At 48.5% G+C, this 12,827-nt stretch overlaps 1 protein-coding gene across 2 annotated transcripts in view; it reads right to left on the bottom strand.

The window, feature by feature from the left end:
• Nucleotides 1-3,220: 3,220 nt before the first annotated feature.
• The window catches only part of Pdia5 (protein disulfide isomerase family A member 5), a 90,079-nt gene continuing 80,472 nt past the window's right edge, over nt 3,221-12,827 (bottom strand). Inside the window, exons 15-17 of one of the 2 annotated variants that reach the window (XM_046457879.1) lie at nt 10,579-10,649; nt 3,761-3,895; nt 3,221-3,448 (exon numbers count right to left, since the gene is read on the bottom strand). In XM_046457879.1, coding sequence (XP_046313835.1) covers nt 3,368-3,448; nt 3,761-3,895; nt 10,579-10,649 — 287 coding nt within the window. In that variant the 3' untranslated portion in view covers nt 3,221-3,367. The other variant, XM_046457880.1, reaches the window with a different exon arrangement.

The raw sequence follows: 12,827 nt of genomic DNA, 5'->3' as shown, positions 1-12,827 counted from the left end.
AATATTACTCAGCCTTAAAAAGGAACAAAATTCTAACACATACTACAATGTGGATGATCCTTGAAAACACTGTGTTATGTGAAATAAGCCAGAAACAAAAGAATAAATGTTGTATGATTTTGCTTAGGTGAGTTTCCTAGAATGGAATACTTTGTATAAGCAGAAAGTAGAATGGTGGTCACCAAGGGCTGGGATGAGGGGACAGTAGGAGTTATTGTTTAGTGGGTACAGGGTTTCAGTTTGGGTTGATGGACAAGTTCTGGTGATGATAGTTGAACAACAATGGGAATATACCTTGTGTCACTGAATCATAAACTTAAAAACTGTTAAAATGGTAAATTTTACATTATATGTATTTTATAATAAAAAGGGCATAGATACACTCATGCCCTTTTAAGTATCTGCTGGCCTTATGTGGCTAATGACTGCTGTTCTGAGCAACACAGTGTGAAAATTTAAAGGATTTGGGGAATGGCATATATTTGTTGGGCCATAGGGTAATCTGGTTTTCACACATAGCTTAAGGACTATCATTAATATCAATTAATATCATAATATCAATAAGGATTTCATTATCAAATCTTAACAAATCAAATAATGGTTAACAGAGCACACGTGCCCACAACTTAGTTCTGACCAGTGATGCCCAGTCACTCTCAAACCAGGAGCTGCCAGACAGCAGGGCTGACCCTGTTCCATTCTGTGCCATCTGGGCAGGTCATGCAGCTCCTCTGAACCACAGGCTCCATCTTCCTCAGTGCCCTTGGAGATCCCACATCTTCTTCGGCAAAGTGGAGCTGACCAGTTTCTGAACCCAGAAGCATCACCTTCCGTGCCTGTCACAGAGCAGTTTCTGGAAGCCAAACACCTCCAGAAAGGGAAGGGCCTGCTGAAGGGTCCAGTTAGGGAGTGACAGGGAATCTGGGGGCTATAGGTGAGGGGTTGCAGAGTCAAGTTGGCACTTGAAGGCAGACAGCGGGGACCTGAAAGAGAAACAGTAACGCAAAGAGAGAAATAGAGACCAAGATGACACCAAACCCACCAGAATGAAGACGGAGATCAGTTCTCCCCTAAGGCACGAGCTTCCCACAGAGAATCAGCCTACACTCGCAGGGTCCAGGGGACAGATGGGTGATGACAGGTTCTCGAGGGGGAGTTGGGGAGAGGCTATGCACTGAAAATCAATGAATCCCAAAGAAGTCAAGCATGGTGACTGGGAACAGAATTAATCCAGATGTTATGATGTTGGTTCAATCTGCACTCAGCTCTGGCAACAGGGGCCTGGTGTGTGTGTGTGTGTGTGTGTGTGTGTGTGTGTTGGGGTGTATTAGATGGGGTGAGGGAAGGAGCACTGTCTGCAGTAGCAGCTGCGCAGAGCTGGGATGAACTCGCTCAGGTCATGCCCAATGTCAAGGCAAACACATGACACTTGGATGAAGGCCTTATAGTGAACAAATCGAGTGATGGGGTGTGAAGAGGCCATTTTGTGGTGTTTTTGGGTCCTCACACAGAAACTTGGTCTTAAAGATGCGGAATGAACAGAAAGCCTTGCACCTTGATGGTGGGCACCAGGGGTCTTCAGTAAGGAAGTGACCTTTGTTAGGTGATTTTCATGGTGCTGTAAAAAAATGATGACAACAAAAATCCATTTTTTCTTTTTTTATTTAACACATAAGCAAACATGTTCCTCTAATTAAGGAAACTCATGTCCACATTCATGCTCTCAAGAGGGATTTGCAGGAATGGATCCATAGCTCCTTGTGTCAAGATTAAATGACCCCTTGTATGACATTATGGATGTTCTCAGTAGGAATGTGTTTAAATGTATGCTGCCTTTTATTTTTTGGTACCAGGGATTGAAGCCAGGTGCATTTAACCACTGAGCCACATCCTTAGCCCTTTTTATTTTTCTGAGACAGGGTCTTACTAAGTTGCTTAGGGCCTCACTAAGTGGCTGAGGCTGGTTTTGAACTTGTGATCCTCCTGCCTCAGCCTCCTAAGTTTCCTGTTGGGATTACAGACATGCACCACAGCCCTGGCCCTTCTTTCTTTTATAACCATTTACCCTGAGGATGTCCAGGAGCCACTACCAAATAAGTGAGTGCTTAGGGGAAAAGAAAGGCTGCCCTCGATGTCACTGTATGAAGCTGAACATAGTGGCCCCACAGCCAACACAGACATGAGGAACTGAGGCTCTGGACTTTACTGAGCAGATCCTGAGGCTCTGGCCTTTACTGAGAAGGAAGGACTAAGGCTAGGGGCAAGGTGCCAGGCCAGGAAAGGAGGGCTGTTCCTGAAGGTCAGCACTCCAACAAGGCCACCAAACACTGTATGTAGTAGTAGCTGCCCAGAGCTGGGATGAACTCGCTCAGTTCAGCTCTCTCTGAACTACTGAGGAATCCAAGTCTAGGGCTACCAAAACCAAAGTCAAAATAACCCATGTGAGAGACTGTCCTACTAACCCTGGAGAAATGGCACTGAGGGGCAAACGGTGTCACAGGGGCTTGGGGCTCTGGCTGCACCATGGGGCACAGAGCTGGATGTGTCATACATGGCTGCAGAACATGAGAGGACTAGTGGTACAGATAGGTCAGGAAAGAGATACCCACAGGCAGGAGGCAGTGAGGTGTGGTGGAGGAAGACGTGGTGTGGAGGTCTGCAGCTGTGGTGCGGGGTGGGCGCCGGCTCACAGGCCACACATCTGCCCGTGGAGAATTTGCCTTCCCTTTCAGACAGTGGGCACAGCCATCAGCCATCAAGAAGGTCCCCACACCATGCCATATGCCACTGCATGCACCTCTGAATGGTAACTTAATATTCTTTGGCAGAAGAGCAGGGAGGGAAAGGAGATGGAAGACGGAAATAGTTGGAGAAAGACATATGTAAATAAGTCCCCAGAAAAGTTGCCCAAACTGAAACCACAACGATCCAGAAGCAGCTAAGGCTGTTTTTGGCTACTTCAGCACCTCAGCCCCTGGTCACCATCATGTGTTAACCTCATCAACTAGTCTCTTCCCAGCAGGGTATTTGGTGGTCCACTTCCTGTTCCACTGTCAAATGACGGACAGGCGCCAGTGCCTCATGTCTCCAGGAACCCCCTCCCTGCAGACAGGACACTGGAGAGCGACTCTCCCTCCCCAGGAGGAAAGCAGAATGTGAGTCTCCATCTCCATGTGAGCCTATTAGTAAGGGCTCTGTGAAAATAAACCACACCATCAAATAAATGGTTCAATTTTATTTCAAAATTGTACAAAAGGCCATAAGTGGCTATAAAAAACTTTGTCTTCAGAACACTTTGAAATTCAGAAAGAACGACAAAACGGGTATCATTCACAGTGTAGTGGAAAAGCTTCCTCTGAGGCAGAAATCACAACTCCTCCTTCTTTTTCCCTAGTTTTTCGAGGTCTCCCTCCCGGAGGCTTCGGATGTAATTGGTAAATCCCAATTCCTGTCGGGAAGGGAAGGAGAAGAGAGAGAAAGGGACTTAAAACCCTGGGCCAAAGTGCCTGTTCCCTTCCCTCCCCTATCGTTCCACCAGCTCACAGAGGGGTGGGCAGGATAGGCAGAGAGGCTCTGCTTGGCCTCTGAGGCCAGCCTCTTGGATCTCTTCCAGCAATGTGTAGCTCTGTCTGGTCCCAGGCCCTGCGTCTTGTCAGTGCCGGGCCTTACAGCTGTGATGTTCCTGAGAAGCTGTGCTTTGCTGCCTTCTTAGTGGCTGATTCAGCAGCAGAGTTCTGGGCAGAAGCCTGCCCCAACTCACCGTGCGATCGCTGTCATACTTTTCTGCAAACTTCCCATAGTGGTAGTAGTGGAAAGTGGGGTAGGCCTTCACGGCCTCCTGCTGACACAGGTCCTGGTTCTTGTCTTTGACGCAGTCCACAGCAGCACAGGCAATCTAGGGGGTGAAGTAATGATGATCAGCATGCGGCGTGCTGGACAGAGATGAAGAGCAAGAGCTTGGAAGTCATTTCCCAAGTGCAAATCTTGGGTTGCTTGAACATTAAGATTTAGAAAGCCCGGTGTTATGGCGCACACTTATAATCCCAACCAACAAAGAGGCTGAGGCAGGAGGATCCAAGTTTGAGTCTAGCCTCAGTAACTCAGCAAGACTGTGTCATGAAGGTATAGGAAAGACTCATAGAGTACATGAAGATTGAGAGGGAGGGAGGAGGGATAGGCAAGGAGAGGAAAGGTGGAATGAATTTAACAAAATCATGTTAGGTGCATATACAAATATGCCTATCTGTGTGTATGGAAAGCACCAATCAAGGAAGGATAATGGATGAGCAAGGGAAAGATCAGTGGAATGGATGGGGGGATGGGGCAGGGTGGGGGCAAGAATAGTGACTGAAACGGAGTGGGTCAGATTCTATGCATGTATGATTCTGTTGGAATGAACTTTAGATACTATGTATAACTTTAATGTGCTATTTTAAAAAAAAGAAAAAGAAAAAAAAAAGAAAGGCTAAGGCTATAGCTGAGTGGTACAGCACCCCTGTGCTATATTCCAAGTACTGGGGGAAAAAGAGACTTAGAAAAAATGACCTAGCTTTGGGGCCTCAGTTTCCTCAGTTGTAAAATGGGGTAATAAAACCTAAGTTATTGGGATACCAGAAGACTAAGTAAGAGAGTTCAAAGGAGGTCGACGCGCACGGGAACTGGCCCAGCACAATGGTGAGTGTCAGTTGCCACGGCAATCAGTCCTCCAGACCCATACCGAGGCTGTCCCCAGAGGCTCAGCACCTGGAGAGGGAGTCGGATGAACAGACAATCCCAACAGGGTGTGACTCTGAACTATGATATGCAGGTGGCCCAGGTGCCAGTGGACCAAAGGCACTCTGTATCATTCACCATGAGAGCCAAGGCCTGAAGGATGGAGGTGGAGAAAGCCAGGAGGGCGTATTCTAGAAGCTGGGAAGGAGTTTAGGGTGACTAAGGCAATCGAGTCTTTATTCAGAAAGAGGCTCTCAAACTGGCCACTGACTTCTTCTTGCCTATCTAACAAATTCCACACTGATAGCTTTCTCTTTTTTTTTTGTTGATCTTTCAAAATAAGAGAGTATAAAGCAGAAATGGAGGATTTTTTTTTTTTTTTCTGTTGAAGGTAACAAATGGGAAAAGAAAGAAAAAGGGCCAATTAATGATAATATGCAATACAGAAGTATTGTGGGAAAGGCAAATTCAATGAGGACAAAGGGAGGGGTCCTCTAACCAGCCCACTTGTATTAAAGACCTGTATGTGCCAAGACTTTTCAAGGAGTTATGGTTTGGACATGAGGTGTCCCCCCAAGCTCTGGTGTTAATATTCAGAGGTGAAACCCTCTGCTTCACTGGTAGCCATAATTGACCAATATTCCTCTACCACACCCTTCTGCCACGAAGTTCTACCTCACCTTGGGCTCAGAGCAATGGAATCACCCACCAATGAACCGAAACCATTGAAACCATGAACCCCAGATAAACTTTTCCTTCTCTAAGGTTGTTCTTTTTTGGTATTTTGGTCATAGCAATGCAAAGAAACAAGTACAAGGGTGACCTTAACAAAGGCCAGTCATTAAGCATCTGCCACATAACAAATGAGATCATTCTGGAGCCCAGAGAATACTCTGAGGATGTCCGTGATTCAGTGAGTCTACTTAAGATTGCTGACTAACCATGATTCATAGTGCTTTGGCTGCTGATTACTCACATGAGGATGGGGCCCCCTTTTTAGGTAGGAGAGCTCTGCAGGCCATCAATGGCCACGTCTTCTGGTCACTTACTTTGTGTCCAGGTGAGCAGGCTTCTGTCAACTACAGGACTGACAGACAGAGAGGGGAATGAGGTGCGACCTTCCCCCCAGCCACCAGAAAGCCACACCTGCCTCCCTCACCTCACGTTTCCTACTGCCTCTTCAGCCACGGAACGTCCCACGCAGTGAGACTTTTTAGAAGGGAGTTTGCAAACTCTCTGCACACAATCCATAGCTGGCTCTCAGTCCTGTTCTATTTGGCCCACATAGAATTTAAAAAGAAAATAAATTTGAATTAACTGCCAAAAGAAAAAGAAGCCAGAAGATTTAATATAAAAATGTGGCTTTCCAGCTTCTCTCTCTCTTTTTTTTAACTTTATTTTATTTATTTATATGTGGTGCTGAGGATCTGACCCAGGGCTTTGCATGTGCGAGGCGAGCGCTTTACTGCTGAGCCATAACCTCAGTCCCCCAACTTTTCTTTAAGCATCAGAAGATTCAGTGGCACCTGCCCTGCCTTCCTACAGGCTGGGGTGGAGACACTACTGTCTCCTCTGGCGACGCTTGTACCCTTCACCAGAGTCAGCGTGGAGCCAGCTTCACTCAGGCTGGCCGCTGGCCCTGACAGCCTTCAAAGAACCCCGGCTCACCCTCTAAAGTGTTCTCTGAATTATTTAGAAAGGTGAAGCAGATGTTCTTTGGGTTGTCCAATTGCAGATTTCATTTCTCAGGACAGGTGTGTCCATGACTCTGCCTCCACACAGTCAGCAGCGAAGGGACCTCAGTGTCCATCCCTTGGCCATGGGTGGCAGGTCCTCTGCTAGGCTGTGAGAGTGTTTGATGAACATGGCCCCAGGCTGCTGCTCTCCCTGCATCCGCTTTAAATTATGAATTTAATTTGTATACATGCCCCGGAGCTGTTGGAAACATACTGTATGATTTTATAAATCTACTAAATTAAAAATGTGTACCTCTTCTGAATCCTTACACTTGCTGCCAGCCGCATACCCAGAACATAACTTCTAGTTGTAACGGGGAATCCATACTTGCTTTCTATAGAAGACAGACAGCTTACTCTTTGGGAAGAAGGCAGCAAATAAACCTCTTCTCCATGCTCCCTGGCTCACTAACCTAATGCCTGCTCCACTGGACCCATTCAGGATCTGGACAATCACCTAACACGGTGTACACCTGTGACTTCTGGGTTTGTTCTAGTAGTTGGTGTGAATTTCTGGGTACAGTGTCAAGTGTCTTGATAGGTCCCCTCAGCCTAGCACATGCTGGGAGCTCCTTCTCAGCCCCCAAGGAGCTGGATGTGAGGCCAATGAAAGATGGCGGTTAAGGACAAGTACTCTGATTTTCTGAACCTTTGAGTGGCATGTCTCCTGGTGAGGTCTTCCATGTTATCTACCTATTACACACCTGCTTTGGCTTCTTTCCTTTCACTGCTCTTCCTCCATCCCCTGTGGGGCTTCCTGAGATCATCTCCCAAGTAAATTCCCTGCACATACATGGGTCGCAGGTAGGGATCTACTTCTGGAGGCTCAAATTCCATGTGCCTGTGTATTCCATTCTGACTCTGCTCCTTTCCTACAGAGGAACTGAGGGCTGGTCATTTAACCTCTTTGAGCTTCAATCTTCTCTATAAATTGAGGACTGTAATAATCCCTGGTCCATTAAGCTACTGTGAGGACTACATGACACACTGCTGTTAGTGGAAGAACGGCACTCAGGTGCCAGCAGACATGCAACCGCTCCTTCATTTGGTCAATGTTTACAGGGATCTAAGGTGTCAAGGCTGTGGGGAATTCAAGGGCCACTGAGGTCCCTGCCCTCAGGAGGCTTTCTTTACTCCTGATGGCCAGAGGGCCAGCCTTATGATAAGAGGGCCCATGCCATGCGGCAAGATTACAGCAGTGAGATGGCGTTCACAGAGGGGGTGCCTGCTGCCTATGGCCTCCTCCCGAGGTGACTTTCACACTCTTGCTGGCCTCATCCCACACCTGGGCTGGGTACACCTTTAAGTGTACTGAAAGGCAAGCCCCTCCTAACCAGCCCAGGCTCCTGCCCTGGCCCACCAGCTCCCACCATGGATCCTTGTCCTCCAAGCACCTTCAATAACACCATGTGTTCCAAGGCTAACAGTCTGCAGCCCTTTCTCCAACAGCGTGTCAACTGATAAAGTCCCCAAGTAAGCTCCTGGGAGCGGGTAGAGGCTCCCCAGCTAAAATATGAGCTGCCTCACACAGCTTTATTGATTCAGTAAAATAAATCTCTGCAGGAGCTAATATTGACTTTGGCTATGAAAATGGAAGTGAAGAACCAACTGCATATTGATTGGGGAAGGAACTGGGACTGGCTGCAGGGTAGGGGGGAAAAATACAATTCCAGCTAAGAAGAGGCAGCAAGCTGGTGGCAGGAAGAATGGGGACTTGGAGACCCAATTCTGGCTGTCAGTAAACTTCCTGGATACCCTTAGGCAAGGGATACAGCTCCTCTCTGAACTTTGCTATCTCATGATTAAAAGGAGAGAGTGGACAGGTCAGTGGTTCCCAGATACCAGTTTTCCAAAATCACCAATTTCCAGAACCTCCCCTAGAGCCTCCAATCTGACATTTGCAGGATGGCATCGCACAATCATACACCACGCCTGGAGCGGGCACCATCACCTTAGCCCTCAGGCCAGATGCTGACCCTGAGGGCTGCTGTTACTGCTGTAACTGTGTGCTGCCTCCAGGAACCTCAGGTGGGCCAGCTGCTGTGAGTGACGGTGATCCCTGGCTTGGAATACAGGAAGATGGAAGGAGAGACAGAGGGAAGAGGACAGACAGAAGGAATGAACCCAAGAAAAGTTCAGTAACATTACTGGCCCATCTGAAGACAGTCAAGCAAAGGTTTATCAGTGTCCAAGAGAAGGAAGGCATGAAGGAAAATGGGGACCCTGTGTATCAGCAGAGGGGTAATGAGGAAGAGGGAGGCTGGCTCTAGGTTGCCCACTGTGGTTTTGGTAAACCCACCTATACTGACATGAGTCAGGCCACAGGACAGGTTGGTCCCAGATGATCCCAGCAGTGGTCCAGTGGGTAGAGAGGGTCATGTCAATATAGGCCATCCTCTAGGGTTTCCCTGACCCTCCCGGCACTTCAGCTGCACCCTACTCCCTGACACCATGCTCCCCTGGAGGACGCCAGCCCAGGATCATTCATCAGTGATGCCTCAGGATCCCTTCCCGGATCTCCTAGAGGCTGTAGAGACCTAAGCAGCAAGTGGGGCAGGGGGATTACCAACCCAGCCGTTCTTCTGTCTGCCCCAGAGCAGTGTTCAAGTAAGGGTGATGAGAGCTGATCTGGGTTGACAGCTACGTCAGTCCTGGAGGGGGCAGCTGTGCTGGCTGGACATCTCTGGAGCCCCCATGGTATGCACAGAGCCTGGGTGTCACAAGTGGGTGGGGATGGTGAAGTAGGCAGGGTAAGGGACGCCCCTTCTTGCCATACCTCTGTCAATCCAGGACAAACAGCAGGTCTTTATACTCCCTCCTGGTGGGACGAGGGATGCCTCAAGGGCACAGCCAGGACTTATGGGGGGACAGTAGAACTCCCTGACTCCAGGGAAGAGCCTGAAGGTCTGAGGCTAAGTGGGAATCTGGTCCCTAATTTGTTCCCACTCTCCATGTTCCCCAGCCTGTCTTTCTCTGGCTTTTTATCCCTGAAAGTCCTCAACACTCATCTCGGCCACTCTCTCCAGGACTGCATTTTTGCCTCCATGGGCCTGGAGAGCACTTGCAGGCCTGCCAGTCTTTGGCCCTTGATCAAAACCTCTCTCTACCAGCCCTAGGACAGTAATCTACCTCTGCTTCACATGTGCCTCTCCCCACCTCAGTTGAACCCTAATCTGGCTGCTTGGTCTGTATGCTGTTTGTGACTCCTGACATCGCCCTGTCCTGGCCCAGCCTAAAGATTCTGCCTGGGAAAATAAGGCAATAGCAATTTGGGGTATGAGTGTGGGAGCATGGGTTCCCCCACAACCTTGTGCTTCTGAGATCTGTTTGTTGTAAGGTTGCTGTGACTGAGTTCAAGGGCTGGGAAGAATCTTCAGAATCATCTCTGCCAGCCCGCTCACTGGGAAGATGAGAAAGAAACTCAAGAACTTGGGCCGGGGGTTGGGGGGCGGTTCAGAGACATAGCCCATGCCTAGCAAGTCCATGGGCTCTATCCCATCACCACAAAAAAGGAGGGAACGCAGAGACATGGGGGCTCATGGAACTTCCCCGAGTTCTGGGGACTTGTCTTGCCCTAAGGGCCCCAAACTGCCCTCTCCCAGTGGCAGTCTTGTTGCTGGAGTTGCCTGGGGGCTGTGCCTGGTGCCTGCATCCTAATCCAATCTGCAGGTCCAGCTTGTTAATTTTATGCTTCATCAGCTGGCGGCTGCAGGAGCCTCTCGCTCAGGAAGGATGAGGATCCACTGGCATGGCCTGGCTCTCCTCCATTTGACTTTTGTGGGTTTTTTTTATTTGTGTTTTTAATTATATAAGTGATGCATGACTACAACCCTACTGTAAAAAGGTTTGAACGTTAAAAAAATAGACAGATGACCCTTTGTACCACCCCTCCTCCAAGTCAGCGCTGTAACGCTTCAGTGTATCCCTTTTGGTGGATGCTGCAGCACAAATCCAGCCTGCTCTGTCCTGCCTTATGAAGGAAAATAAATATGTCCTGGTTCCCGAAGGAACTGGCAAAACTGCACCTATTTAGAAACAGCGACCTGGCTGGGTAGGGAAGAAGGTGTAGGGATCAGTGGTAGGGCAAAGACAAGATAGATAGGACAAGAGATGAAGGGGGTATCCTTACCTTTCGGTCATCTTTGAAGGCATCAGCAGTGGCAGTAAAGTATGGGATGACCTTCTTACAGTGTGGGCACCCTGTGTGAGAGGGAACAGATCGTCACACACTGAGACTGCAGAGCCAGGGCCACTTCCAAAAGTCTCCAGAGAGGCTTTTCCAGGAGTCCCACATCCTCCCACCCCACCGTCAGGGTCCATGTGTCAACCCTGCTACCTAAACCATCCCATGCTTGATCAGGGGGCTTTCCAGGAGTCCCTGATACAAGCATCAGTGCGCTCCTGCCCCAGGACCTCCCATCTACCGTCCCCTCAATCCTTATTCTCCAGGATTCTTCCACAGAGGCTGCCCTCAGGACTAGGAAGAACCTGATCCAGGGAGCAGAGGGAGCTTTGGGTTCAGGAAGAAGCACGTGTGCTCAGGATTCCCGAGCCTGTTACATTCTTCTCCTGCCCCAGGATGACAGAAAATATCTACACTTCATGATTATGAAGTGGCACTGGGAAAGACAGGGGAACCAGTCTGAACCAGTCTGAGCTCCCAAGGTTCAAGATCCACTGCTAACTTCTAGACTCCTGGCAAGCCCCACCCTTTGCCCTACACCTTGACCTAGAAACCAGGACAGACTCAAGACAGGCTAGGATGGAAGACGAACTACAGGGGGTCGACAGTAGTCCTCAAGCTCCTGGACACTTCCTGTCTCCAGGAAAAGGCCTGTCAAAATGGATGAGGGCCTTCGATGTTCCGCTAGTGCGTGCCCTTCCCTGGTGATCTTGTCTCTTGGTCTGTGCATCATCCTGAGCCCTCCACCCGGGGTGCAGGGCAGGACCTGTTTGTGGCCATTTCTCTAGAAGCTTCAGGCTGCTTTGGCCTTCCCCTCAGTGTGAACAGATCAGAACCCAAACCCACCTCCTCTCTTTCCATTCCCAAGATACTGATGAACAGAACTGCCAAGAGGACAGAATGGCTTTGACCCTGACTGTGGTAATTAATTCTGATCAAAACAGGTGTGAGAGGCCACATGCTCCAGGGGGAGACCTGGCTGTAGCCATAACTTCCTGCCAAACAGCCTGCACGTCCCCCGCCCTGGGGAAGAGAATGACGTGGTGGGGAACAGAAATAGCTTTGCTCTTCTGCTTTCTCCTTTTTAGAGTTAAGATAATAATGACTGGCATTTCAAAGGGTTTTGTGAAACCAAATTAAGGCTAGGCTACAAATTTAATCTGAATTTAATCAGCACTTGAGCTGTGTTCTGAGGTGGGTGGGTGGGCCATATGGTCTGGCTGGTGGAGTGGCCGGCTGGGCCAGAACAACATTGGGGGTGGTGGGGAGGGGGCTCAGAGGGATTTCCCCAACATCTGACACAGAAGGAGCAGAAGAGACCTGGGCTGGTTATGAGTTATATCAGAACTAAATGAGAAAAAGTGCCTAGTGCAGCCTACATGGCGGATACCAGATGGATGAGTTTTAATTGCCTAAAATGACAATTACAAGTAACACTTAACTAATTTGTCCTAAAAGACGGATAAAGAGCTCAAACGCAAGAAGATGTCACACTATAAAGGAGTGATATTATATGATTTTCTAAACATTTAAACAACACAAACTATTGGTTAACAATATCTATCAAACTTGAAGGCAACTACAGGCCCCTGCGCATCCACTAACCGTATTAGGCTGGCTGAAAATAATCTACCCCATCCTCAAAATCTGGTTTCACTATTTTTTTTTTTTAATTTTATTTTTTTTTAATTTTTTTTTTATTTTCACTTTTTAACCTCTTTGCTGTTGAAAGTATAAATGTTAACTGTCAGACTAGTGCACATTTCTGTACCATCAATTTAAAATACCTGGGCCTCAGATTAATGGCCTCAGTTGCATCTCATTTTCTCATTATCCAGAAGGAAGACCATGGCTGGTTAATAACAAGAGGTCTTTCTCGGAAAGCACACGGAGACATTTCCAAGAGGTGGCAGGTGGATCAGGAAGGCATGCTTTTTAAAAATTGGGGCTTTTAAAAAAAGGCACCCCACCCTGTGGAGCAGGAAAAGCCTCCTCCAGAGTTGGGATAGAGGAGTCAAGAGTCAGAGTGGGGTGGAAAGTCCCACAGAGACTGGCCACACTGTCCTAAGAAGGGCTGTCCCCATGACTGGGCCACACATGGTACAGGGCAATGACACAGCAGGAGGAGGAGGAGTGGGGTGACATGGGAGGCACAGGAATGTAGGAATGAAGTGGGGGTGTGAGGAGATGGGGAA

The sequence above is a fragment of the Marmota monax genome, unplaced genomic scaffold (genome assembly GCF_021218885.2).
Source record: "Marmota monax isolate L192 unplaced genomic scaffold, Marmota_monax_Labrador192_F-V1.1 WCK01_AAM20220418_F8-fsc00052, whole genome shotgun sequence".
Lineage (NCBI taxonomy): Eukaryota > Metazoa > Chordata > Mammalia > Rodentia > Sciuridae > Marmota > Marmota monax.
Note: the sequence above shows the minus strand (reverse complement) of the source record. Positions and strands in the feature narration are given on the sequence as shown.